This window comes from Rhodotorula paludigena, assembly GCF_050403205.1.
Source record: "Rhodotorula paludigena JCM10292 DNA, Rt_paludigena_JCM10292v1_ctg98, whole genome shotgun sequence".
NCBI lineage: Eukaryota > Fungi > Basidiomycota > Microbotryomycetes > Sporidiobolales > Sporidiobolaceae > Rhodotorula > Rhodotorula paludigena.
In genome coordinates, this window is record NW_027481360.1 from 1 (window position 1) to 26,815 (window position 26,815).

Here is a 26,815-nt window from a genome sequence, read left to right on the forward strand (position 1 = left end):
GCAGCTTCCATCACCTCGAAACGGGCACCTATGTCGAATTCGATCCAGCAGACCCAGGGCTTTTTGCCTTTCGAGGCGTCGATTCTCACGTTGGTACTTCGGCAACTCTCGCACCCGCGTATGCTCCGAACTTAGACCACGTTTTTGCTCGCTGCGTGGGTGTGGCCTACCCTTTCGCTCTCGCAAACACGGCCGACCCGCCAGTTGCGATTGACGCTCCCTCCCTGGTGCTCAACCGCGGTGTCGTGCGGGCAGGCGCCTCCTCGCTGCCGCTTCTCGCCGACCGACCCCCGCCTGCATCAGCCGGCAGCCCGCTGGCCCGCGATCTCCTCGTTCTCGTCTCTCGCGCCCGCCGGGCTTTCACCGACCATATCACCGCACGCTTCCGACAGCGTCACGGCGTAGGTGGGACTGCGGCGTACGACCCTCTTGCTCTAGCCGACCTGCGACGCGAGGTCGTCGTCGAGACGACGCAGCAGCTGGCCAAGCTCGGGCGGGACTGGGCCTCTGAGGTCCGTCTTCAGGCCGCCATGCTTGAGCTCGACCTCGCCGACGCACGTGTCGAGCCTGCCATCTCCGCCATCGCCGCACGGGGCCACCCCTTTGCACCAGATGGGTCGCCCGCCCTCAGCTCGGCATGCCCGAGCCTCAACGACTACGACGTGGCCGAGCTCCGCAGTGCCGAGGTCGAATCAATAGCACTCGCACGCGTGACGTCGAAGCGGAGCATGGGCGGTGTCGGCACGTCAAGTGCTCGCGGCACACTATACGTGCGACTTCGCGGGTGGGAACCTACGCGCACCAAGATCAAGTGCGTCGGCGGCGTGAGCGAGACGGTTGGCGTAGGATGGACGGTCGCCTCGAATCGTTCAGCCCCCATTGCTCCGCCCGTCCCGCCTCTCCGCCTCGACGGCACCATCTCGCCCATCTTTCCTCTCCATCTCCGCGACCTGCACAACGAAGTCTCGCTCAGCGAACTCGATGCCTACCGATCCAGCCTCGAGCGCGTCTCGACGCTTCCTTCCGATCAGGAGCTGCTACCGGTTATCGGGCCGTCATACTCCACTCTTGTGCCTTCCACTGCCAGGTTGTACGTCGTTGTTGGCCTCTCGCTTTGAACCGCGCCTGACCTGCTCGCGTGCTTTGCGCAGCCTCTCCGCATTTCGTCCATCCCTTCCGACCCTCTCGATTCACGAAGGCCGCCTATACGCCAAAGCGATCGATCCTGCTGCCCTTTCACGTGCGGAACGGTCATCTGCAACTTCTCATGCCTCTCGCCAGAGTCGCCCGGGTGCCTCTCGCAGCGCAACCGGCCGGAGCGCTCCCACGTCGTCGAGTGCATCTGCCCCGTCAGCACGCCGATCTGGTCAGCCAGCAAGCAAGGCCACCAGTGCTCAAGGTCCAGTACTTGACGAACATGGACGCGAGGTGCGCCTCTTCCGCCGATACTGCGAGTCCAGGTGGTAACCGCTCATGCAAAATGCAGCTTTTCGCCGTTGCGCCGGTCTCTGCGGTGCGCACTACGTCTCGCTGTCTGCTACTGCGGCTGACTGACATTGTGCTTTCAGGCTCGCGAGCCCGAAACCTTGGCATCGCGAGTTGCGCAGCGGGTTTCAACAGACCTCGTCACGTTCAGCCAAAGCTTCTCCTTCTCGCCCGCTCTCGCCCACGAGGTGCTGCCCCATGGCGCCCTGACAGCACTTGCAGGCACCATGAGCGCCATCGCAGATGCAGTTACCGCAAGTCGCCCGGTGTTCGACACATCTGCTACCGACTCGCGCGGACTGTCGAAACTCGTCAGTCTGGCCGGGCAGCTTTCCCCGCTTGTCGTTGTCTCTTCGTCGACAACGTACGATACCCTTTCCGCTGTCGAACGCGCCGTTGCACTCGACACACTGGCCACACTCGGCGATGTCATGCTGGCCTCTTGGCCAGTCCTCCGCGCATTGGCCGCGACTGCCGAGCGCATGGCTGAGGTCTCCCATACGGAGCTCGCATCTTCCGTCGATCCGGACTGGCTGTCGCGCATGCGCCAGCACCTGCGCAAGTCGCCGAGCGATCCTCCGACCGCCTTTCACCTGCCCGCCAACTTCGCGTCCAGCTCGTCCTCGCACCAGGGCTCCAGCTCGTCCTCCCGGCAGACCTTCCTACTTCCTCCGCACGACCTTCCAATCCGCGCAGGGACAGCGACTTTCGTCCCCGCCGCGACCGTCGTCCTCTCGCACCTCCTCCTTGCCTCGCTCGCGGCGCCGACACATGCTGTCGACACGAGCGACAGCTCGCTCTTTCCGCCACCGTCTTCTGGGTCGAGCGCACCAGATGCTGCTCCCCTGGCCGGCCCTGTGCTCGCGGCGCAATCAGCAGCTGCAGCATCACTTCTGCACGAGCTAGGTCGCCTGCACAGCCAGGTATTCCTGGCGGCTGCTTCGCGCCGCGCATTCGGGTCCTCAGTCATCTTCCTGTGCGCCGACTTTTCGCGCCTCGTCCTCCGCCCAGACTCGTACTTGAGCGACACGATGCGACCGCTGCGCGCGAGCAAGGGCTCAGCCATCGCGCCCTCGACTGCAGCCGGCTGGGAGGGTGGTTTCCTCGATGCCGCTCGGCGACCCGAGGTGAAGGAGGCTGTGGCCGGCCTGGTCGCTGCATGCGCCGAAACGGTCTTCGCCGTCGTCCTCGCGCACCCGCCCCCCCTCTCGCCCGGCTCGCCCGCATCATCTGCGCCAGCGGATACTCCTGCAACTCCAGCAGCAGCAGCAGCGGCTGGGCGGTACCCCATCTGGAGCGAGAGCAGAGTTGCTCCGGCCGCCCGTGTACCGGCAAAGCGCAACGCGCCGTCCGACGGTCAGGCGCCTCTCGGTAGGCGTGAAGGTTCAAAGCGCCGGAAGGGTGCTGGTACAGTCACTTCGGCTGTGCCTGCCAAAGAGCCGCGGCGGGTTCCGCTGCCCCCGATCGATACGCCCTTCGAGCCCATCGCCTGGCACCGTCAGCTCCTCGCCACTTCCACTTACCCTCTGTCTCTCTCGTCGACTGCTGTCACCAGCCTTGCGACCACCCCAGACCTGGCTTTCTGCCACCTCGGCATCGAGAACGAGGGCCCGCCTGCATCTGTCCCACCGGCGCACGTTGTGGCGCGGGCCAAGCTGGACCAGGCGCGCGAGAACGGCCTCTCGCTCAACACGATCGCCGACCTAGAGAAAAAGGTCACAGGTCTAGGCGACACCCTGAGTGCCGCAGCCGACTTTGGCTATCAACAGCGACTTGCTTGGGTGCGTGAACTTAAGGGAATGCTTCCATACAGCCGCTCACTCTTGGTGTACAACAGCTCAACCTGTACCTCCTTGCTTCACTTGTTCACCTCGGAATCACGAAGCTTAGCAGTTCCGAATTCGGCAACAATGAGGCCGTCTTCTCGCTCTTTACCAGAGTCGTCTACAAGTTTCACGAGCTGCCGGACAAGGTGCGTGTCTTGCTCGCATAGTCGTGGCTCTCTAGAGTGGGCACTGAGACTCTGCACATGCTCGCAGCTCCTCTGGGCGCGTAACCGGGGCCCTGGTCGCGTTCTCTTCGCCTCGACGCTCCACAGCTCGCTCACGCCTGCGCCTGTCAAGGTCGCTCTCATGTCACTTGTCCGCGGCACGCTCTTGGGTTCAACGCCGCATATGTACCGCCTGCTCGCCGATGCCGCTGTTCCGACAACATACTGGACCTTTCGCAACTTCCTTCGCGATCCCGCAGTGTCCGCCCGACGCGGCGACGCTGTTCATCGCTCCGATTTGGGCAATCCAACCGTGTACGGCAGCGGGACCAAGATCACGTACAACTTCGCGCCGCAGTACTACCTCTCGGCGCCGGGTCTCGCGCGAGCCTTGGGGTTCCAGCATCCGTGTGTTTCTCACCCTTGACTATGCGCCTTTTGTACTCAAGACTGATTCCACTTCTGCAGCGCCACCTCGCCGCCCAATGCCGCCGCACCCGCCGCAACTTCCTCCACCGCGCACCTCCCACCTTCGCAACTTGCTCCGCCACCCTCGCCGCTACTCTCGTACAGCGAGGCACTCAAAATCATCGAATGCGGCTTCCTGGGCTCGACTGGCGAGATCGAGCTTTTTTCCAGCTCGGCGACGCAGGCGTACAAGGCTGCGCAGGGCAAGAAAGGGCACGCGCCCTGGGAGGCCGCGCCTCCCGATGGCGACGAGACGCTCGAGTGGGAGCACGAGCGCTACCAGTCCGGACGCGACTCGTTCGGCAATGCCTGGGCTCTGCCGCAGATCAAGGGCGATCTCACCAGCACTCTCCTTGCCGGTGCGACTTCCTTTCTCTGCCCGCTGCTGTCTAATCTGACGCTTCCTGCACTGCAGCCGACTTTGCGTACGCTGGACTGTGCCAGATGCCGACCAAGGCCGAGTACGCCGCGCGGATCCTCGCACTTGGCAAGGGCGGCTATCGCGGACTCGTCGAGCTTGGCTTCATTGCGTCTGCCGGCGCCAATGCGTTTGAGTCGTTTGTGACGCACATGCGGGCATCTTGGGCAGACGGCGGAATGCACAGCAGCGTAAAGCAGGTGCGTTCGACTCGTCTACTGCTCCACTTTGCACCTCTGGCGCATCTGACCCTTGCTAACACAGGCGCTTGCGGCGAACGACGTTCACCTGGATCTGCCGCACCTGGAGCATCTCCTGTGTAAGATCGGACGACCGGAGTGGCTCGCCTTTCTCAAGGATGCAGACTTTGCACTCCTTCTCAAGCTTGCGCCCTGTATCATCAACCTTTCCGCGCCCACGTGGGCAGTGCATCTTGCTGCAGCCAACGTCTAGGTGTCTCTGTATTCCGTGCGTTGGGATGACACTCCTCTCACGTCTCGACTCGACAGACTGGATGCTGACGCAGCTCTACCCTCTGCAGGTGTAACAGTCTGGTCGCCTGCAATTCGTGTATCCCGGTCATTTCTCATGTGTGGCCAAGGAGCAGGAAGTAGAAATGGCTGGCCATTGGCGTTGCTGCCACTCTGTTGCTTCGGGGCGCCAACCTCACGCACATTGTCCTCAGCGAGCCTCTCACTCGCGATGGCCCCCTCCTGGCGGACCCGGTTGCCTTGCGTCTGTGGCTTTCTGCAGCGTCCTGAAACTTCCTTGGTACCATACGGGGAGACCCCGTCATCAGAGCAGGGTTCGTCCTTCATCTCCCCCTTACCCCTAACCTCCGCGGGATCTCCGACCCCGGCTGACCCTGCTCCCTCTGCTCCTCTCCCTTCCCCTTGCCGGCCAGGCTTCTAGACGCCTCGGCAGACACCCCGACCCATAGTCGCCGCCCACAATGGGCGTCGACGGCTTCACCCAGCTCGCCGTCACGACAGAGTCTCTCGAAGCTCTCCCCGTCCAAGGCAAGGGTCCACGAGCACAGGGAGAGGCCCTCGGCGCAGAGGTGGCTGCAAAGGGCGTCCACTGTGCGTTCCCTCTGCTGCGGTCGAGTGCAGGATCGAGCTAAGCAAACCCACTCGCAGACCTCCTCGTCGACGGCACGAGTCTTGTCGGTGGGATCAAGAGCAAGTACGAGCAGAAGCTGTTGAAAGGACCGCTCCGCAAGATCCTCGCTCCCGACCACCCAGCTCTTCACGCCCAGTCGGCCAAGTACCTTCACGACCTCCTCCAGCCAGTCCTTCGTCGCTGCCGCCATGTCAGTCTCGTGGTCTGCTTCGACGGCCTCGAACGCCCGAGTCTCAAGCGCGCCGAGGTCCTCAAGCGCGACACAGCGTTCTTCGCGTCAGTCTTTGCCGCGTACGACAAGGCGGTAAAGAAGGCGCAGAGGAAGGGCACGGACAAGGTGGAACGGCTGGAAGGTCTTCGCCAGCTTCCCGGTTTCACCCCTTCCGGCAGTAGCGAGCAGTCGCCAGGCTGGACGGGTGGAATTGCGGCGACAGGAGTCGAGGCGCTGTCGGCAAGTGTGCGTGTATGCTTCTGCTCGCATGTTCGCCATTCGAAGCTAATCCGGCAGCTGCGGCGCAGTCTTCGCCCTCGGCCAAGTGGCTCCGCGCGCACGCCACGCTCGTCGATGCGCCGCAGGAAGCCGACCCGTTCATCGCCTCTCTCGCAGGCCGTCTGGCTGGTCTGCCCGCCGAGTGCCCTCCGCCTTCTCTCGCCCACCTTATCTCTCCAACTCTCCCACTCGGCAAGGTCGACCACAGCAAGCTCATCACCCTGCTCGGGCCTGGGCTCGTCATTGATACCCCCGACACGGTGGTGACCCTCAGCAATGACGCCGACGTTCACCTCGCCAGCACCTCGGCGACCAGTCGCTTCGCCATCTCGCTCCCACGCACCAAGCGCGGCGCCCAGCTCTACCGCTTTGACCGTTTGGCGTTCGAGCAGTGGCTCGGCATCGAGGCGCAGCCGCACATGCGCGCCAACATGGCACTCTCGCTGGGCCAGGACTACTTCATCGGTGGGATCAAGGGGCTCGGCCCGGTGAAACTGGCACGAGAGGACGGCATCGTTCGCGACTTTATCCAGGTCAACTGGATGGAGGCGGTCGACCACGACCGCACGGAGGCCGAGGCCCTTTTCGGTCGCTATCGCCTCGAGCTCGCCAAGCAGCGCCTCGCCCTCTCGGAGGCCATGACGGCGCACCAGTGGGCTCGCAGCTGCGCCATCTTTCTCGGCGTCTACGACAGCGAGGGCATCCTGCGAATCGACCTCGCGCGCGAGGCACATGCCCAGGTCCTCTCGGCTCGCTCGGCTGGATCCACCCCTCCTCAGCCTTCACCGCCAAGCCCATCAACCTCGGCTGCGTCTGCGCGCCCGCCCGCTGCACCCTCGTGCCAGCCTCCGCCCCGCCAGCGCACGCATAACCTCCGCGTCTCGCCTCAGTCTGCCCTCAAGTTCAAGCTTAGGCAGCGTGCTCGCCCTCCTCGCGAGGGTCCGGTCAATCTCGTACTGCAGAGGGTCTACCGCCGCGCGCACGAGCTCGGCGTCCAGCATCGCACCTTTGCCGGCTCGCCGCTTGCTGCGCTCGACTCGCTCATTTCGACCCAATCCGCCGCGCCGCCCCGGCCTGCCCGCCCGCGCCAGCCTCCCCAGCCCAGGGCACCGCGCACACAAGGTGTCAAGACCCCAGGTGTCCAGCAGAAGCGGGTCGAGAAGGCCGCAAAGAAGGAGCAGGGCGGTTCTTCCACGACTGCACCATCAAGTCGCAGCAAGGATCGTCTCATCAACTCGGCCCCGACTCGCTCGATCGCCCTGCGTCTTTCCACCGCCTTTCGCGAAACGGCTCTGCGCCGAGTCGCCGAGCTCGCGCTTGCCCTCCTCCGCCCTCTCTACTCCCTCGCCGTTCCCTCGCTCGTGTCGGCATCTCTCTCCCGTCGCCAACACTTCCTTCCCTTCTCTGACTCGACCATTCGGCTCTACGAGGATCCGCAGAACATTACGACGCTTGCGCAAAAGCTCCTCGCCAAGCTCATTGACCGCAAGCCTGCGACAAACTCGAAGCGATACTCTGCGGTTCAGCAAGCGTACGGCGAGCTTGGCGCAAACTCGACGGCGCAAGAGATCGAGCTCTGGTGGAGCCAGCGGGCGACCTCGGGCCAGGATGCTGACGAGTTTGACGGAGTGAGTCTCCCCTACGAGTGGAACAGTTCGAGTCACACACGAGGTTGACAGTTTCTCTACCCTGCTTAGCTCCTCCCGCAAGACCGTACCGCCGTCCAGCACGTCAAGCTGGTCCTCGCGCTTCCCGATACCATCAACAACCTCCTCTCTGCGCCTCTTCTGCGCGACGCCTTCGAGGAGCTTGTCCAGCAATACTCGACGTCGCTCTATGTCGCGCAGCAGGCTCGCCCGCGGCAGACCATGCTCGAGGTTGTCACACGGTTCTTCAGCGAGCCCGACCGCGTCATCAACACGATGCAAGACCTCGTTGCCGCACACGCAGGACAACTGGACGTCATGCTCACCGAAAACGACCTGGCGCCGTTCGCTTGCTCGGCATCAGATCTCCCAACGCTTGCTGCATTCCTGTGCAGCAGCTGCGACCGCGCCTTCACGCGCATCGTCGACATTGTCCACGACCTCGTCCTCGCCGCTCCCCTTTCTGCAGCTCGCGCACTTTCGGTTGCAGAGCACGTCATGGCCGACGTTGCGGCCCGTGTCCGACTCGTCCTCAGCTCAGTCACTGCCTTCAGCGACGTCGATCTCGATCGCATGAGCGATGCGCTGAGCCGCGCCTCGACCATCCTCTTCCTGCACGTCGCACAGTTGTCGACCATGGCTGTGGCGCTTGCCGCTGGTCGCAGCTACGATGATGCGCACGCGCCGCCATCCTGCAAGAGCGGAGGACCGGCCATTCAGGGCCAGGACTCTGCCTGGCGAGATGCACGTCACGAGAGGATCGCGCCGCGGGCAACTCTCGGTCACTCGCCGTCTGCACTGCACGCCTACGACCAGTCGCACTCGGGATCGAGTTACAAGACGGGGTGGGCTTGGAAGGAGCGCGAGCGTCATGTCGAGGAGGCTATCGCAGCCGCATTGGACGCCGCTCACGGGTGGGAGTGGGGCAGGCGGGCAGAAGTGATGAGGAGCGGGCCAAGCGAGGATCAACGTTCGAAAGAAGGCGAGGTTGTCGATGGTGGCAGGGACGAGGACCAGCAGGAGGGAGAGGGCAAGGACGACGACGACGACGACGACGACGAGGAGGATGAGGACAAGAGCCAAGGTGCCTCCGAGTCTTCAGCGCGCGTCAGAGGAGCTGCGCGGAAGGCACCTGCAGCCTCGCTTCGCGCCGCCCTCGAGGGCAACGCGAAGATTGCCACGTCCAGCTCGAGCGCCTCGTCCTCCCTCCTCTCTTCATCTGCCGCGGTACATCTGGTCGACCTGTTGCGCCACCGCCTCGCCAATGTGCCCGCTCCCAAGGGTCAGCCCCTCGCCGACTGTCTCGAGTATTCCTCCAGCAAGCTCTTCATCGTGAGTTTTGGCTGCCTTTTTCCTCGTTCGAGGTCTCACATCTGACGCTCTCCGCCGGCAGGAATGGGCACCGCAGCACTTGCCTTTCACCTCGACTTCGTTCTCGATCGTTCTTGGCGATGTGCTGAGCCGCATCGACAACTACCGAGCCGCGCTCATGAGCTTCAAGACCGAAGTACTCCCTCGGCTCTCATCCGACCACACTTTCGCCGGACTCGACCGCGACCACCGCACTCGCTGGCGCAGTATTGCCGACATGTCGTCAACATTCTTTGCCCACGGGGACGACCAGTCTTTCGCCAGGGACACCAACTTCTACCGCACGCTTGAACAGGCTGTGACCGTCATCTGCGCGACTTGTGCGCCCGCTCCCTCGGCGTTGACCCGCAAAACGTCTACCCTCTCGGAAGCCGCCCAGCAAGCCCGCGTCCCCTGGATGCACAGAGTCTTCCAGGCGCTGCCCCGCTCGATCGTGCCTGCCGGCCATTTCACTTTCGATGACACCACGCTCGTCGTCCAGCACCTCCGCATCGACCTTTGCAGCCGTCCATTTCTTGACAAGGTCTATGGTACGCTTTGCGTTCGTGTCAATGAGCAGTCTTACGCATAGTCACCCTGGTCTACGCAGGTGCGACAAGCGTGCCATCGCCTCTCACTGTCGGTCGCCTTCTCACCGACCTGTCGACAACCAACAAGCAGGACAAGAAGCACCTCGCTCAGCTCACAACGCCGCAACTTCAGATCACCAACTTCCTCGACTCGAAGGTCCTTCGCCGCGTCATTTCCCTCCACGTCCTTCCCTCGCCTCATCGTCCGGTCAAAACGCAGCTCCCCGACATCCCTCGTCTCTCCGCAGGCTCGGTTGCCACACTCGAGAAAGCGCGTGCAGCACTGGGTCTCGAGACCAAGGGCTCGGGCGCATTTGACAGCGGCACTACCTTCATCGGCATCGACGAGGGCAAGTGTTACCCGTTTGCAGCAACGGCGCACGAGGTGACGGGCAAGGATCCGGTCGGCGGACGCGTTCCGGGAGCGCAGTCTCGCGCCGTCCTTGTCGGCTCCGGCTTCTTCGCCGCCGAGCAGTCTCGCGGTGCTGCAGCGCAAGCGCAGCACACATCCGAGGGCAAGGAGATCTGGAGTCCCTCGGCATCCGGTACGCTGTGCACCATGCTTTCAGGCCCGCCATGCCCATACTGACTTGGCCATCTCGCCACGTAAACAGGCCTTTCACCTTCGACTCGCCGTCTCGCCCGCCTGGGCGCTGTCGCGTTCGACGCGCTCGTCCCGCCGCCGCTCGTCCCGCCGCCAAGTGCAGCACTCGCTGTCAGCCGCAAGGTCGTCATCGTCATTGGTGATTCGGGACAGTCGCTGTACACGCATGGCCAGCACGGGCCAGACAAGGCCGGCCAGATCACGAAGCACTTTGTCCAGCACGCTCGGAGCCGCCCCGACATCAGCATCACTACCGTCATCGTTTCCGAGAGCCGTTCCTCGACCGTGTGCCCTCGCCCCGAATGCCGCGCCAAGTCGCCTGCCTTGTGAGTCCCTGAGTGACATCTGCACGACTGTCTTAAACTGACTCTGCTCGACTGCGCAGGCTTAAGGAGTATCACGTTGCGCAGGGCCAGACGCTCGCGAAGAACACGTTCAAGCGCGTGCTGTTCCACCCAGAGTGCAGCCGCACCTACCATCGCGACCTCGCCGCCGCCTCAAACATTGCGCAAATCGCTTACACGCTTCTCAAGACGGGCGAGCACCTCTTCTCGGAGGACTTTGCGCGCAAGCGTGGGCTCGAATGGGCGCCAAAGGGGAACTGATTCGACTTGTTGTAGCCTAGGTAAGCTCACAGTCTGCACGTGCTCCTTTCCTTGCGACCTGGCTCACCCACTTCGGCTCGCAGCTGTATAATCACGCCTGCATGTTCAGTCCCGTTTGTGCACCTCTTCTGCGCGTGTTAATTCAATCAGGGAGATGCTCGGCTTGGTGCAGGCACGGCAAGCCGGCTCCGCACAGGCTCTCCTGTCTTCTCATCAGGTTGGGGCAACTCGAGTCGCCATCTCCAGGTCTCTACCACAACCTCTGCGCTACCGCCTGCCACAGACCTGCAGCATCATGTCCAGCAACAACGAGACGCCCAGCTCGCCGATCCAGTTCCGACCTGGTGCGTCCTGGCGCCTGTTGCAGAGATGTCTTGAGCTGAACTTCCCTATCCTCGCTTCCAGGCCAGGTGTGGGGTGGCTTGCGCAAGCTCGTGAGCCTCTCCGAGCTCCGCACAAAGCTCGAGCAGATCGAGAAGGCCCTCAGACGAACTGGCCTCCATCCTGTCGACGGACTCGACTACCTCTGCACCCTCATCCCTGAGATCTCGCCCTTTGTGCGCCACTTCGAGAACTCGTACAAGGTGTCCGAGGATGCAGCCGTGTCGGCCGGTGCGCGGCTGAGCGGGAAGCACCTCCTTCTCTGCGCGTGGACGCCGCCTCATGCAGACTCGAAGCTTCTCCTCGACGCGGACGACGACTGCCTCACCTCGGACTGGGTCACGCCATTTGCCGAGTCCATTGCCATCACCTCGGGATACCGCGTCTGGGGCTGGGTGGGTCTAGGATTGTGTCGAGAAGCCGAGGAGGGCAAAACTGACTACCTTCTTCTCGACAGGATCTCGAGTTTGTGGCGCCGCCCAAGCAGTACCTCCAGGAGCGTGCAGATGCTGGCGAGCCTGGCTGGAGCGAGGAGACGGACGACGAGGAGTCAGGGTGCTACGTCAAGGTGCTCGAGCGTGAGTTTCTCGTTTCAGGATATCCCCAAGTCAGACAGAGAGCACTGACTGGCGCGACTACACCCTGAAGTCGTCCTCAAGCTCAGTCCTGTCAAGTTTGACGCTCTCCTCATCTGCGGCTCTGTCCCTGCTCGTCGTCTCGGCACCTGCGACCTGGGCGAGGTCGATGTCCAGCCATGGCTCGACTACAACTTTGAGTCGGTCGCGGTCATTGACCATCCTCGCCGGTACCTCGAGGAGGGTTACGACAGCGACTCGCTCAGCCAGTCCCTTCTCCACCTCGGCTTGCTGGCACTCGACGCCATTCCCGAGGACAACCGCCCGGCGTTTGCCCAGTTTTGGCAGACGTTCGTCTGGCGCAGTCGCAAGCGCGTTCAGTACAAGCTGTGGTCTGTCGAGAAGGCGGAGAAGGTGCGTCTACAGTCTCTTCCCACAGCAGCCGCATTGCTGACCGCCTGACTGTGCAGCACTTTAAATCCGACCTGGACGACGTCTTCTGGAACGACAAAGTGTTCGACACGGTCATCACGTACAAACCTCGCATCCGTCACAATGTACAGACCTGTGGCCGCGTGTCTGGTGCGTCCTCAAATAGGTCGGAGGGAGGCATTCAGTTGCTGACTCTGAGATGGCAGTCGTCGGCGAGTCGGTCGACATCCTCGCCGTGGCTGTGCGCCCTGGCCAACCGGTCACAGGCATCCAAGGCGGTAGATACTGGGTTGCACCCGAGTACTGCATCATGTGCGGAGGCAAATTTGCCCGCAGTGACATCCGTTTCCTCCGTTCTGTGCCGGCGGGGTTGATCGTGCGCTCTCAGCTGGAGGAGCTGCAGCGCGCCGGACGTGTGATGTAGTGCATCATCAAGTCAATAGAATGCTGCAAAGGATGTGTGCTCTTCTCCCCCTTGCTGCTCACAAGAGGAGAGACCACAGCCAGAGAAGAGAGCACAGAGCAGATATCACCCTTGCACGAGCTAACGACTTCACAGGCTCTCTCTCTTGCTTTCTCTCTCTCAATCCTGGCTCTGGCAGGAATCCTCCAGCAAGCATGCATGGGAAGGTCAGCTCTGAACAGCCAAGGCACCCAAACAGTCTGTAGATGACCTGCTCAAGGCAGCTGAATCTGGTCAGAGCGCCCTGTGATCTCTTTCCGCTCACAGGTGGGCGCCCTAGGTGAACACTAGCAGGCCCTGCTGACTTGCACAAGCTGCCAGTACTCATGCTCCAGGCTGATTGACCGAGAGCATCTCTTCACAGTCTCACACTGCAACTCCCTCTCGGGGTCTTACAGTCTCTTGCACCCATGTTGCTGATGTGCTGCACACCGCCATCAAGTGCGTGCCGCTCCGCTGAGGCACTGTACGTCATGTCGAGCACGCATAAGCACTCCAGGCTCATGTCCCTGTGGTTTTGTCAACGGTGCAAGTGCCCACGGCTACTGATGGTAATTGCCAACGGCCATCAAATGTGCAACACACAAGTGCACTTATTGACCAGTGCATTCACCGCCTCGTACTGCTACATGAGGCCGACGGGGCCATTGCTGTTGGGACCTTCTCAAGCCGGTACCGACCGCATAATGCCCGTGTGAGGGTATTCCAAAAGGCTCACTGCGTTTTGACAGCTTGCATTGACCTGCTGTAGAAGCGGCATCCCACACGCACGGTGGGAAGTGGCTGCAAAAAGTCATACGCGTGGACCCTGGCCGGGGTGGAGCATACAATCACGAGCCATTCACTGAGCAGCACCCTGGCAGTAGCAGAACACATATTCTACAACTGCTGAGCCTTTCGTCAACGCAGCAGACAGATTGGATGCCCCAGTCAGAGCACCGGATCATTGAGGCGCCGAGCTATTCGGCACACGTCTTTGAGCACCAATGAGAGCGCAAAACGGCAGCAGAATCACCCACATGCGGCGCTAGAAACCGGCCAAGCGCCACAGAGCAAGAGAGAGCATTGGAAAAGCTAGGTCAGCAGGGCAAGCTCGAGTTGGGTCCTGTCTCCACCTCAGCGGCTCACTCAGCAGCTTTAGTGGTGCACACTACCGCAGCAAGTCTACGAGAACGCGTACTGCCGCTGCAGCACCACTCGCGTGCCCAGGGTACAAGTTGGGTGCAGATGGAGATGAGGTTGATGAGGTGATGAGCCAGATCACCAGCGACGGCTCGGGGTGCTGCAGGCAGAGCACAACAGCGCTGACATGCACTCTGGCAAGTCAGACAAGCCCGCAGATCTCCCCCGCCGAGGGCGAGGGAAGCGAGAGGGGCGAGGTGAACCGCGAGCACGTCGCCGAAAAGGGGCGGCGCCCCCCGTGAGGCTGTCCAAGCCATCATGGGGAGTCCCCCATATGGGCGGTATACCGCCGCTTTTAGTATCAACTGACACATGGGTACCGGCAAGGTCCCCAGATCCCCATGAAAGCCCGGTATCTGCATATCTGCACTCTGTAATGCATTAGATAAAGTGCTAAATAGCGGCAGAAGGATACTTTCTGCTCCTGACCCTCAACCTTCTTAAGTGGTTTCAACCTGCTTTGCTACTTCATGCAGGCTCTCCAGAGAGGGCTTGCAAGCACCACGAGTATTGTTTTCACTGCCCGAGACCTAATGCAGAGCCCCCGTGATCCCCATATCTGCAGTTTTGAGTCGGTTTTCTGCCCAGAAGCACACCGGCACCGGGAAAAACGTGGGGTCCCCGGTATTTTCCGGTGAGCACCGGGAAATTCCTGGTACCGGTCCCGGTCCCGGTGATGGCTTGGACAGCCTTACAAGGACGGGAACTTGCCGGACGGCTATGGCTTTGAAGACTACACAATGGTGAGTTGCACGTCTGCGCTACTCAATGAGCACCGCACTCACAAGTCTGCCTTTGCTCTGCAGGACCGGCTTGAGATCGTCGGCATCAAGTCCTTCAAGCCAACAACTTCCGAAGGCGCCAAGCTCCCCGACCCGCTGCGGCTGGCCCACGCCGTGGTCGAGCAGGTGCAACACCTCGGTACCGGTGAGAACGACGTCGAGCCGTCGACTGGACTGGTCCGCCTCGAGGTGACGGGTAAGGTCGGCATCCTGCCCCTACAAGTGCGCCCGCTCTCCCTCTCTTCCGCTGCTTGCGCTGTGGTCGTGTAGGGCAACTCGCAACCTGCTCCGATGAGCAGGACTGCTCGTAAGCCCGTCCTCCCACGACTGAGGAGAATGCCGCATCGGCATTCTCGCTCAGCTTTACCTTTCTTTCTCTCTCCTTACCTTCTCTCTTCTCTCTCCCCCTCTGTTGCAGCCCCTCGCGCTTGGCAGGGCTCGCGAGCCGTCCTCCCCTGAGTACCCCGGTCCCCTGACTGGCCTTGCAGCCTGCTGGAAAACGAGACGACTTTGTTGTCGCACTCCCAGAGATGCGGGACGGTGACAGGCTGAGGATGCATTGCCGGAAACCGCGAGAGGATACAGAAGAAAATAGAAGAAGCGGAAGGGCGGATCAACGCGAGAGCCGAATGCGCGGGTAAATGCGCAAGTACAGGCGCTTGAGTGTCATCCCAATATGAGGAACGCGGCGTGGCACGGGCGCCGGGCTGAGGCTAGGCGAGCGGCTTACGAGCGGGGACGCGGGAGCCTTGGCCTTGCGCGAGTAGACCTGACGGGGCGAGGAGCGATCAGCGCGGACCGGAAGAAGGAGCAAGGGAAAGCACGCACCCACAAATGCAGGTGCTGTTCCTTGCGGCATCTCGCGCGTGTGTGAGAGGCCGGAGGACCTTCGAGCGTGCAACGCAGCGAGCTGACGGGAGCTGAACAAGTCAGCCCGACTTGCATACGAAGGAGGAATGCTTGACGTACGCGGGGAGCCGCGTGCGGGCCGACGCGCTTTGCAACTTGTGCTTGCCCTGCATCGAGAATGGGAAGCGCGAGATGCCGCACCGACGGTGGTAGGACGAGTTGTCGAGGCGGACAGTGAGGCTGAACTGACAGGCAGAGAACGACGCCTGAGGGAGCTCAACCTGAAGTATCAGCTCACGCGCAAAGCATGGAAAAGCTTGCGCCGGCACAGGCTGAAAAGGGACGAGAGTTCTCGCACCGGCAGGACGTAGGCGAGGAAGAAGCCGAACGAGCGGAACTGAAGCCCAGCCTGTACGGTCCACCAACCCGTTCAGCTCGGACGTGGTGCAGGAGGAGGACTGCACGTGAGCAAGCTGAAAACGGGCCGGGAGCTCACGCACGATCAGAATGGCGGCGGGGGTGAGGTCGGGCGAGCAAGCAGCAAAGACGCAGAAACCTGCATGCTTGCCAAGCTCGGAATCAGCTGGTGCACCAAGCAGGAGGCCTGCGCCCGCACAAGCCAAGAGAACGGAAGGCGACGCACAAACAAGTGCAATGATTCGCCGAGAGGGCTGCGAGGGTCGTCCGACACCGAAAAGTCAGGAGCCGATCAGGACAGGTCCTGTCGGCGCGTAGACTGAGTAGGCGGAGAGTAGACGCACGTGCTCAAGTCGCGAGAAGAAGCTTGAGGTTGCCCGCGGGAGAAGGCGAAGAGGACGAGGAGGAATCTTGAGACAGGCGAGTTGGCGGGTCGCAACACCTATCGGCTCGAAAAGTCAGCACCGTCTTGTACAACGCTCGCGAGGAGGCTCGCGCAGTCGCAACCCGAAACGAGTGGTGACAAACGTACAAGGAGGGAGAAGACGATGACCGAGTGGAACGGGAGCGGGACAAACAAGAACAAGGAGGCCTGCGGAACAGGCTTATCAGCATTGCCCGCGCAGGCTTCCCCAAAGCTCGCACACCCAAGCCTAGACCAAGCGGACGAACGAGAAGACGCACGATGACGAGGTTGAGGAGGTGGAAGAGGAGCGCGAGCGACTTGTCAGGCGCGAGGAACTCTGGCAGGCTGCACGCGTCGCCAGCGCTTCGAGTACTTCTGGAGAGCTCGCACGCGCAAGCTTGGGACCGTGGAAGAAGGACGGGTGGTGCGCAAGGACGTCGGAGAGGATGTGGGGGAGGGCGAGCGGGTCGAAGCAGGACGACACCTGCGGTGCCTCAAGGTCAACGCTGACTCGCACAGCTCCCGGGAGGAAGCCTACGAAAGCGCGGGCCGAAAGGGCGGAGGAAAGACTCACGAGAAGGAAGAAGGAGATGAGGAGGAGGAGCACGAGCCGGTCGAGCAGATTCAGGAACGCCTGCGGGACAAGCTTGTCAGCGTTGCTCCGTGAGCCCCTCAAAGGCCCGCGTGCCCAGGCTCGAGACCGGGGAAGGGGACGGAAAGACGCACCGAGTCGTCGGAGGAGAAGTGGGGAAGAGGGAGCAGGCCAATGCAGGACAAGAACTGCGGAGTTCTAAGGTCAGCACCGGCTCGTGCACCGCTTGGGAAGGGGCCTGCGAAAGCGCAGACTGGACGGGTGAAAGGAGGACTCACGAAGGAGAAGCGGGGGACGAGGCGGCAGGGCGCGGGCCAGGAGGGCAAGGAGAAGGGGCGCTGCAGCACGCGCGGGTCAGCGCCGCTCAAAGAGGCCCTCACAGACCTGCGCGCGGCAGCACGCGGCGGCAGGACAAGGATTGAGCGTACCGAAGAGGAGGAGGTGATGAAGGGGACCTTGCAGAGCGCGGCGAATCGCTGCCGGAGCAGCAGCGCCACGAGCGGCGGGGGCGAGTCCAGGTCCCAGGAGAAGGCGCGAGGCGCGAGGGGGCGCAGGAAGGTGCTGCGCAAGGGGACAGGCCCCTTCGAGGGGAGGAAGGGGGAGACGAGCCGGAGGCTGGAACAGGTTGGAGGAGAAGGTCGAGAAGCTGCGGGCGGCGATCACAGGTCAGCAGGAGATGTCGGCAGTGACGGGGAGGTGATCGGCGGCCGTTGAAGGGAGCAGGGACGAGATCGGGACGAAGTGGGGAGAGGCTCGGCGAGGTCGAGAAGGAACGAGACCAGGGCCGAGGGAGCCGAAATAAACTACGACGCACCTGAGCAGGGCCTCTAGCGCCCGCAGCGCAGCGCAGGACGCGCACGAGGCGCTTCGGGAGCGGCGAGACCGCTGCCGAGGAAGCGGGACCGCGGTATCAGCAGGGGCAGGCGCAGTTCGGAGGCAGGGGAAACGCACCAGGGGCACGCGGGAGCACCAAAGGGGCCGAGGCGCAGCGCAGGAGCGGTGCACGCACCAGAGAGAGGGGGGACGAGGAGGAGGGCGGGAGCGAGCGGGTCAGCACTTGCTTGGCCTTAAAAGAGCGCAGAAAGGAGGACGCACCTTTCTCTCCTAGCCCTGACAGCGCTGCCCAAGCCCAGCATGGCAGCCCTTGAGCCGAACCTCTTCTTGTCGCCCAGCCCGAGCAACTCGCCTGCAAGGAGCACCGTCTTCGCGGAACGAAGACAGGCTACTCGCGCCGAGAGATAGAGAGGACGAACTGCAATGAGACCGATCGATAGTGATTCGAGTCTTCCGATGCAGAAGATGAGCGGTGAGGAATCCTAGCCAGAAGAGGAGAGCTACCAGAGTGCCGAAGGCGCAGACGACGCGGGTTGACTGATCGTCTACCCGCGGTCGCCGCTGCCATCAACGATCGGGGAGTGAGGGGGAACACAACGGAGAGAAAATAAACGGGACACAACGTTCGGAAGGAAAAGAGACGAGTGCACGAGTGGAGGGAGTGGACTCGTCGTGCGAGAGTCGACCGAAGGAGCAGACCTAGCATCGCCTGCGACGACAATGTCGCCGAGTCCGGCTGCGGTGCGTTGCAGTCTGCAGCTGCCGCTCTACCGGACGGCGTGACTAATGCGCATGAGCCTGCAGGCACAGAACGGTCAGTTCGGTGCCACGAACAACGACATCCAAGTCAACTCGTTCTTTGACGTCGAGGCCTTCATCAACAACTTCTGCGCTTTGGAACCCACGACTGCGCCCGTCAGCACCACGACCGTCAGCACCGTCAGTGCCGGCTACCCATGGGTCACGACCGGCGCTCCTGGCTCGACGCCCTTCCCAACTCCGCTCAACCTCGCGCCGATCAGCCCGCACGATAGCGCATCGAACTACTACGGCTCACCTGCTTTGTCGTACGGCAGCCAGGCCAACTACGGCGCGCCCGCCAGCACCCTGTATGCCGGGCACGCTTCGGCCGTCACCTCGACCACCGACTCGTCGAACTGGACGGCGTCCTCGTTCGCGAGCATGGGCGACACGGGCGGCAACTCGGCCAGCCGGAGTAGCACCTCAGCAGCGTCGACACTGCGCAACGCGCCCATCCGCGCGACGCGAGCGAGCGAGACGAGGGGAAGCAGCAACACCGCCGGGTGGGGGGGCACGCCGATCATCAACGTGCAGAAACTCGCCAAGCGGCTTGCTGAGCACGTGAACGAGTCCGAGCGTAACATCATAACCTTCCTTGGCAACAAGAAGACGGTCCAGCAGGCGTCGCGCAGCGTCGACAAGGAGCACAAGGCGCTGAGCACTCTCCGCAAGGGCGGCCGGCACCACGGCAGCAAGGTCAACGTGGCGCTGATGCAGGTTGAAGTTGCAGCCAGCCACCTCGAGTACTGCGAGAAGGAGCTTGAGAAGGCGGAGGCGGCTCAGGAGGAGTTCCAAGGTCGGGTCTCGATGCAGGAGGCGAGCCTTCGTCGCGCCACGCGCAAGTTCAAGGCTCTCGAGAGCACCTTCTGTCGCACTTACGAGAACACTGTCCTTAGCCACCTCATCCACTCGTGACGATCCCTCTGTACTTCTGCCCGGTTCATCGGTTGTGTTTTCTCTCTCTCTCTCTCTCTCTCTCCCTTTCCTGTTCATCCTTCGAGACTGTTCGACCGGTTTTGATAGCGACTCTGACTTCTCTGTTATGGACTCGCCTGTTTGCCTTGTGCGGCAGCGCGAGAGATATTTTGTTTTAGCAAGTTAGCGTTAGCAGCGGAACACAAGCAAGCGAAGCAGGTAACGTGCGGCGGAATCGGGCCGGGTGCTGCCAAAGCGACCGAGGTGCTCAGGAAGCAGCCAAGCTGCTGCAGCAGCACCGAAGCCGCCGATACAGCAGTCGGGGTTCAAATTAGGCAGGGCAAGTGCGGGGTAAGCGGTGCCTCAGTGGCAGCAGCAGAGCCCGCACTTCGGCAGCAAAGCAGCTGTTGCACACGCGGCAGCCAGGCAGAAGCAGCAGGAGGAGTCGAAGGGCAGGAAGCGAGAGCGGCGGTCTATAAAAGCCAGCCTTCTCTCTCTCTCTCTCTTGACTTCTTCACCTAACCAACTCCCCTTCTTTCCCACCTTTGGAGAACCACACTCCAAGTCACAGCTTCACTTTCTCTGTTCACGTCTCCTATCTTGGAATAGCAAGTCTGTGTGATCGATTGAGTCAAGTGAGCGAAAAGCGAGGAGAGGTCCCTCTGAGCAACGTTCGACGCGGACGAGGCCCAGTTGTAGCGGATTCAATAGCAGCAAGGCAGCAAGCAGGAGACGATAGCTCAACAACAAGGCGACGCGAGGCCGATCCTTGGAAGTGAGCCGGCAGATAGGCGACAAACCCGAGGAACGTAGAAAGCTGCGTCCCTCACCTCTCTCTCTCTCTCCCCTCCCATCCGAAAGTCTCGTCTTTTGACAAGCAGACCCACCCGACATCAGTCGGAAACTAACCTTGTTCGCAGGTATAGCCGAACACACTAACCGGTTCCTCGTGACCCATACGAGAGCTGTCGGTGATTCGCGAGAGCAGGATCGACCCTGTTCGTTGATTCCCGAGAGGTCGCGCTCGAGCACAAAAGCCGAGGCAGTGACAACATTGCTGCGCCCGCGCTTCCCAGCTTCGCTACGAGGCCCTGTTCTTCCTCCCGCGGTTCGCCTCGCATGCGTGCTGCTTCTACGCTCGCCTCGCCTGCAGCAGTCTTGACGAGCGCAGGTGAGCTCGTGCGCCCGCTGCCGACACCGCCGAGTTGTGACTCCGCCCGCCGCTCGCCGCCGCTCGTCGTCGTCCCGCTGCGTTCACCTGAGCCGAACGGGCGGGCGACACCGCCACCTCCGCTTTGCAGTAGGAAGTCGAGCCTGCGAAGACGACGGAGGTCAGCAGAGACAAGCGCAAACGAGGCTGAGTCGAGCAGACGGGCTGGTGCGGCGAACGACGGGCTACAGGGGCGAGCAGGTGCGCACGTTACGGGCTCTGCAGTTCCTTGCGCCACTGCCTGAGCTGAAATAGCTTTGCAGGCTCTCAGCTAGCCAACCTGCAGCAAAGAAGCACCTCCTCGTCTTCACTCGGATCGCACGCCGATACGCTGGCGTCCGCCATGACGCGCACAACTACACCGGCGACCAGCACCGACCACCTGCCGACTTCGAGTGCGGCAGTCCCGCTTCCTGTTTGTCCGCGTCTCGGGAGGCGGTGCTCGTCAGCTGGATCCGCCGAGGTGCCCACGGTGGAGGATCGGCGTGCACCGCCGCTTCTGGCTACCTCCGCCCCGTCACGCAAACCCTCCTACCTCGCCATCAGCCAGGGCGCGCCCTTCTTCGACATTCTCCCCGTCGAGACGGCACGATCCCAATGTGATGCTCCAACGGAGCGTCGCGGCGGCAGACCGCCTCCTCCCTTCCGCTCGACGACGACCACGACGACCATTGTCCGCGATGCGCCGCCTGCATGCCTTAAGCGCAAAGCCTCGCTGACAGCGCGAGGGCAATTTGGCGGCGGCGACGTTGCACCTGCTACTGCAAGCAGCTCGACCGGTCGTCTCCCTCGCCAACCAGCAACCGCAACTACAGCCGGCGGGACCCGCCCACCTCTCGTGCCTAGCGCATCTGCGCCTGCGTCTGTCACAGCCGCAGGCGATCTTCCCGCAAGCGTTTTGTCGCATGCGTTCCTTCCCACGGCCAGTCTGGTCGCCCCGCCCACCTTCTCCAACACCGCCTCATCCGCCTTGTCGTCGACCGAGCATCTGCCGCGCGCACAACTTCAGCACTCGCGCGAGAGAAGCATGGCGCGCTCGCCCAGCCAGGGCGACACAAAGCCCAAGCCGCGCTCGAGTTCGAGCTCGACCACGTCGGGCAGCGAGTTGCTCAACAAGGCATCTGGCGCGTCGTCTTCGAGCGGGTCAACGCTGCGCAGCGGATTGCTCAAGCTCAAGAAATCCACGAGGAGCCTGCGAAACGCCTTTCGCGCTTCGTCGTCCTCGACGTCGTCAGCTTAGGGCTGTCAAGGCCAATAGTGGCGCAGCGGATATCCGCAGAAATAGCGGCATTTCATCTCACTTTCAGGTAGCGGGAGCGGCACATGCCGCTGTGCCGCTTTGGGTGCCGATAAGCGGGGTAGCGGCAACCTGAGCCAATCAGAAACTACCACAAGCTTTGCAGCCTGTCCTGTGCTTTTCTGTGTCCTTCACCTGCTCGAGTAGAGTCTGGAGTACCCTTGACCGAGCAAACAGCCCTAAAAGAGGTGAAGCAAGTGAGCAGAAGACGCCAGAAGAAGAGGTGATGACCTTGCTGTGCCGTGCCTGAGGCTCTCTCCCTGCTGCTTGATCTTCCCCTTCTACCGCTTTTCAGGCTCTCATGAATGCTGTAGCACGCTCAGGAGAGGTTACTTGGTACTCTGCAATTGCCAGACAGTCAACTGAGGCTGTTCAAGAGCCGCTATCCGCTCAAAGAGCGGCGCTTTCCCCAGATTCCGGAAGCGGCATCGGGTGCGGCAGCGGCGCGCCGCGGCCGCTGCCGCTTTTCTAGCGGCACGCGCCGCTGCCGATACCAGTGCCGCTGTTGGCCTCGCCAGCCCTACGTCAGCTACGTCTGCCCGAGACGAACCGCCGCTCCCTCCCGAAGCAGCCCGAATCGCTCGCGCGCCGTACCCGACTCACCCGACCGTCCCACCTCTCCCACTCTCACCGACCTCAAAAACCTCCGCCGCGGCGGCAGAAGCGACACTCGTCATCTCGGTTGCCAATGGCACAGTCGACCACTCTGCTCCGCCGGAAGTACCGCCGCTCTCGCCTACGACGCCGCGCGCGACGTCAGCTACTGTCCTGACGACGTCGCTAGCAGGCGCTGGGCGGGCTCGGTCTTGATGAGACACATTCCATCGCCTTGTCGTCGGAAGCCATCCAGCTCCGCAAAAGCGCAAAGGGTGTCACCGTGAGCTGTACTGTTCAGCTCGTGCGATCAGAAGACGCGCACTATTCTTCCCAGCGTCGTGTCGAGCTGGTGCCAGCTGCTTCAGCACGTCAACTGCGCGCGCTGGACACGCGAGCGTGCAGAATGCCCGGCCCGCAATGCGTGCGCATGGTGCAACGAGATGCGGCCACAGTGCACGGCCCGTTTGAGAAGGTCGCGCGGCGACGCACCCTGCGACGGATGAAGAAGAGGGTGACGAGACGAGGGGAGGATCCGTTCACTTTCATCGAGACCAGCCTGGTCCTGCTGCTACAGCGCGAATCGAGCTTGTCGTGCTGTCTCCGTCTCGTCGTCGTCGCGAGAAGGCGATCCGACCGCACTCGCTCGCGACGCTTCTGCTTTCACCTTCTCGCTGTCCACGTCCTGCGCCTGATGGCGTACTCGGCGGACCTGGCCGTGCTGTCGCTAGTCTCGCGCTGCAGTGCTCGAGCCGTCTGCCGACGGCGAGCACGCGCAATCTCCGCAGTGCGTCTCCTGTCCGCGAAGGCGGTTGCCCCACTTTGCGCCGTCGCGCCCACTCGCCCTCTGCCTCGTCCCGTCCCACTCGCCCCAAGCGCAATGGACGCCGAACAGCCTGTCCCGAGTACGGCAGCGCAGCAGGAGAGCGCGGAGGAACAGCCCGCCACTCCGCTCGACCCTCCCACGCCGCCCGCTGACGGCTCGCAGTCGGCTTCGGCGAAGCCTCCTGGCGACGGGCAGCAGACCAACGAGCAGCCGAAGGACGCGAAGCAGGGAGCGAGTGCGCCGCTCGAGACGACGTCCACGCCCGTCCTCGCTCCACCCGCCTCGCCCGCTCCTCCCCCTCCTCCTCCCGCTTCCGTTGCTCCTCCTCCCACGACGCTGGCTATCAGTCCTCCTGTGTCGACTTCCTCCGCGTCGTCGCTCAATCCGCCCAGCCAGGTCAGCAACGCCGTGTACCGCGACGCGCATGGGCAGCAGGTCTACCTCCTGCCGAACGACCGCTCTCCTCCCGCGTGGCCCGTCCACCTCGCCTCGCAAGGCGGCGCAGCTCAGCTCGTACACGGCTACCACCCGTCCGAGCACGCGAGCGCCACCTCGGTCCCGATGCAGCGTGCGCCCGTCCCGCACAACCTTCACCCGGCACTCTACGCCCACTTCGCTACGCAGCCTCGCCACGTCCCGGCCCCTCCTGGCAAGTCGGAGGCAGGCGATCAGTCGATCCACGACCGGCCGAGCAGTGCGTCGTCGAGCGAGAGCGGCGAGATCAGGGAGGACGATGAGGGCAAGACCGGTGCGAGGATGCTTCTCGAGGCCGACGCCGCGACCACCGCCGCACCCGCTTCTGCGCCCGCCCAGCGCGTCGATGTGAAGCACGCCCGCTCGCCGACGCCGCCTAGCGAGCCCGAGCTGCAGCGGCGCCGACTCAGCTTCCATGAGCAGCAGTCGCAGCATTCGGGCGCTCAGCAGCACCAACAGGCGCTCGCGCAGCCGCAGCAGTACTACTGGCCGTACTACGGCTACGGCGGACCTCCCGCACTCGCCGGTCCCTCGCTCGCCGAAGCTCGCGCCTCGTTCCATCAGCACCTCGGGAACTTCACCAACGAGTTCAACGGGGGGCCATTCGCTCCGCAGTCGCGCTACCCTCCATATCAGGCGCATGCACTCCAGGCCAGTAAGGAGGCGTATAACTCGTCGGACGAGGAGTCGCAGTCGCTCGACTCGGGCTCGCCCTCCACCCATGCTCCGACCTCGGCCGCTCCGCCGCCATCAGCACAAGCTTTGTACGTCCCATCGGCTTTCTCGCCTTCGACCTCGACAATTACCACGGCGTCGACGGCCTTCGGCAGCAGCGGGTCGGGCTCCCACTCCTCTCCCCGCCAGCACTACCACCCGTACGATGTTCGCACGAGCTACTCGCCATTCAGCACGGGCGCCTCGCCTGGTACGACGATCGCAACCTCCCCTTCGGTTGGCTTCGGCACCCGCGGGAATGCGGAAATGGTCGTCGGTGTACCCGGCTTCGGCGCGCGCGAGCCGCCCACCGTTGGTGGGTCACCCATGGACGCGAGCCTTGAGAGCACGGCTGGCGAGCAGGCGTACGAGCTGCAGGGACAAACGGCGCAGGACCAGCAGCAGGCGACGCCGGAGGAGCCGAAGAAGCGGGGCGCGCGCAAGCTGCCCGACAACGCGTACGCGATCGAGCCGGTGCGCTTCCTCCCGTAGACCTTGCGGATCGTGATTCGCCCGCAGCGAGCTCTACTGATACCAGTCACGGATCGCGCCGCACAGACCAGCGGCCTGAAGCCGTTTGTCAATAAGCTCAGGTGGCTGCTCAAGCATCCCGACATCGCGGGCGACGTGATCTGCTGGAAGTGCGTCGACATCTTCTTGTTCAGAGTCTAGTCTGCTATCGCGCTCGCTTGAGCTGACGGACTACTGTCCTGCCGGGCAGCGAAACCGGCGATGCCGTGCTCGTCGACGCATCGAGCGACTTCCTCGCCAACGAGGTCCTTCCGCGCACGTTCGCTCACTCGAACGTCAGCGCTTTCACCCGTGTGTCTTCGCTTGCTACCTCGGGCGCAGGAACGGCTCGCTGATCACATCGCCCTCGTCCGCGCCCATTTGAGAAGGCCAATTCGCTGTGCGCCGTTTCGTCCTCCCGATGCCTCTCCTTGACGCTAAAGTGCCTTACACATAGGTTTACGGCTTCATCGCCCTCAAGGACAGCCAACTCGTCCGTGTGCTGGCCCGTTCAAGCGATGCCGACTGGGTGGAGGCGAACCAGGAGGTGGACGCCGCTGGCGCCGAGATCGAGAACGAGCTCGAGCCGTTCCCGACTGCTTCGCGCAAGTCGGCCCGCCTCGCACCGAACCCATCAGCTTCTGCGCCGGTCGCCTCGACCTCGACCTCGACCGCGGTCGCCGCTGCTCCGCGCCCGCGCGACCCGAAGCATTGGCGCGCGTTTGTGCACTCGCACACGAAGGACGAGTTCGCTGCTGCGCGCGCCGACGAGCGCGAAGGCGAGCGCAAGCGGCGCGAGTTCGAGCGGTTCAGGAAGCAGGCGCAGCAGAAGAAGGCGCAGGGGAAGAAGGGGAAGGGGAAGAAAGGGGACATTCAGGTCGCAGATGGGCAGGCGCCTCAGGAGGAGGAGAGCGCGGAGAGCGAGGACGAGGAGGGCGGCGAGGACGAGGACAACGAGCTCGACCTCGCCAACTGGTTCACCTCGACCACGATCGACAACTTCGTCCTGCTCAAGCGCCTCAAGCCCAAGTCGACCAAGACCAAGACCAAGTCGACCGAAGGCGCGGCGCCTGTGCAGCAGCCACAGATGGCCCCGGCTCCGGTCCCCGCTCCTGCGCCTGCCGCCGTCGCTGGCCCGAGCGGCAGCAAGGCCGGCGCGCTCGTCACGGCTCTTACGGGCAACCAGCCCGTCACCGCAGAGATGATCAACTACCAGCTCCAGTTCCAGCTCCAGCAGCAGCTCCAGCAGCAGCTCCAGCAGCAGATCGGACACTTGCAGCGGCAGAACCAGCAGCCGTCGAGCCCATACGCCGCCGCCGCCTCCGCCGCCGCCTCGCCTGAAGGGCGCGCGCACGGCATGCCCCCTCTGCTCAACGACACCCCGGCCGGGCTGAGGCCGCTCGCGCCCAAGCCGCAGAGTGAAGAGCAGGCGAGCCCAGCGAGGCACTCGGGGCACGTCGCGGGCTTGCTGCGCCCGGCGGAGGACGAAGGAGGGAGCGGGTAGAAGGGAGAGGATGGGACATAAGGAGGAGGAGCCGCTTACTCCGATGGTGAGGATTTCGCCTTTCCCGCTTTGCACGGTCGTCGTCGCCCTTTGTTGCTTGTCTGTCTCGTCGCGAGACTGCCTGTTAACGCGCCTTTCCACCATCCGCGAGACGCTCCTGCATGTGAAAGACATTCTAGGCATTGCGGACTGCGACATGCGGGTACTGCGAGAGTGCGAAAATGCGAGAGTGGATACAACCGGGACGAAGCACCGGGGTCTAAGTGAGTGACTTCAATAGCTACACAGA

The 26,815-nt window shown here is 62.9% G+C and overlaps 8 protein-coding genes across 8 annotated transcripts; 7 read left to right on the top strand and 1 right to left on the bottom strand.

The window, feature by feature from the left end:
• Positions 1 to 392: 392 nt before the first annotated feature.
• On the top strand, positions 393 to 1,118 carry JCM10292_006674 (uncharacterized protein; the record flags this gene model as incomplete). The annotated part of the gene is made up of 1 exon (XM_076652873.1): positions 393 to 1,118. A coding segment is annotated over one exon (726 nt), but the record flags the coding sequence as incomplete, so codon positions are not given.
• Positions 1,119 to 1,712: 594 nt separating this feature from the next.
• JCM10292_006675 (uncharacterized protein) lies at positions 1,713 to 4,814 on the top strand (the record flags this gene model as incomplete). Its single annotated transcript, XM_076652874.1, has 6 exons — positions 1,713 to 3,266; positions 3,323 to 3,457; positions 3,525 to 3,883; positions 3,944 to 4,302; positions 4,359 to 4,561; positions 4,626 to 4,814. The coding sequence occupies 6 exons, from the start codon at positions 1,713 to 1,715 to the stop codon at positions 4,812 to 4,814; spliced, it is 2,799 nt and encodes a 932-aa protein (XP_076501564.1).
• A 499-nt stretch (positions 4,815 to 5,313) lies between these two features.
• Positions 5,314 to 10,768, top strand: JCM10292_006676 (uncharacterized protein; the record flags this gene model as incomplete). Its single annotated transcript, XM_076652875.1, has 8 exons — positions 5,314 to 5,443; positions 5,501 to 5,940; positions 6,003 to 7,601; positions 7,671 to 8,951; positions 9,013 to 9,520; positions 9,580 to 10,104; positions 10,174 to 10,489; positions 10,549 to 10,768. The coding sequence occupies 8 exons, from the start codon at positions 5,314 to 5,316 to the stop codon at positions 10,766 to 10,768; spliced, it is 5,019 nt and encodes a 1,672-aa protein (XP_076501565.1).
• A 295-nt stretch (positions 10,769 to 11,063) lies between these two features.
• JCM10292_006677 (uncharacterized protein) lies at positions 11,064 to 12,580 on the top strand (the record flags this gene model as incomplete). The annotated part of the gene is made up of 6 exons (XM_076652876.1): positions 11,064 to 11,112; positions 11,174 to 11,544; positions 11,607 to 11,727; positions 11,798 to 12,138; positions 12,195 to 12,306; positions 12,363 to 12,580. The coding sequence occupies 6 exons, from the start codon at positions 11,064 to 11,066 to the stop codon at positions 12,578 to 12,580; spliced, it is 1,212 nt and encodes a 403-aa protein (XP_076501566.1).
• Positions 12,581 to 14,541: 1,961 nt separating this feature from the next.
• Positions 14,542 to 14,853, top strand: JCM10292_006678 (uncharacterized protein; the record flags this gene model as incomplete). The annotated part of the gene is made up of 2 exons (XM_076652877.1): positions 14,542 to 14,544; positions 14,608 to 14,853. The coding sequence occupies 2 exons, from the start codon at positions 14,542 to 14,544 to the stop codon at positions 14,851 to 14,853; spliced, it is 249 nt and encodes an 82-aa protein (XP_076501567.1).
• A 343-nt stretch (positions 14,854 to 15,196) lies between these two features.
• Positions 15,197 to 17,983, bottom strand: JCM10292_006679 (uncharacterized protein; the record flags this gene model as incomplete). Its single annotated transcript, XM_076652878.1, has 11 exons — positions 15,197 to 15,352; positions 15,531 to 15,698; positions 15,791 to 15,841; positions 15,933 to 15,988; positions 16,378 to 16,441; positions 16,534 to 16,592; positions 16,646 to 16,739; positions 16,830 to 16,889; positions 16,982 to 17,035; positions 17,276 to 17,462; positions 17,943 to 17,983. 11 exons carry the CDS (start codon positions 17,981 to 17,983, stop codon positions 15,197 to 15,199), a joined length of 990 nt encoding a protein of 329 aa, XP_076501568.1.
• Positions 17,984 to 18,401: 418 nt separating this feature from the next.
• JCM10292_006680 (uncharacterized protein) lies at positions 18,402 to 19,397 on the top strand (the record flags this gene model as incomplete). Its single annotated transcript, XM_076652879.1, has 2 exons — positions 18,402 to 18,422; positions 18,486 to 19,397. 2 exons carry the CDS (start codon positions 18,402 to 18,404, stop codon positions 19,395 to 19,397), a joined length of 933 nt encoding a protein of 310 aa, XP_076501569.1.
• A 3,981-nt stretch (positions 19,398 to 23,378) lies between these two features.
• Positions 23,379 to 26,526, top strand: JCM10292_006681 (uncharacterized protein; the record flags this gene model as incomplete). The annotated part of the gene is made up of 4 exons (XM_076652880.1): positions 23,379 to 24,986; positions 25,071 to 25,153; positions 25,234 to 25,336; positions 25,480 to 26,526. The coding sequence occupies 4 exons, from the start codon at positions 23,379 to 23,381 to the stop codon at positions 26,524 to 26,526; spliced, it is 2,841 nt and encodes a 946-aa protein (XP_076501570.1).
• Positions 26,527 to 26,815: the final 289 nt, after the last annotated feature.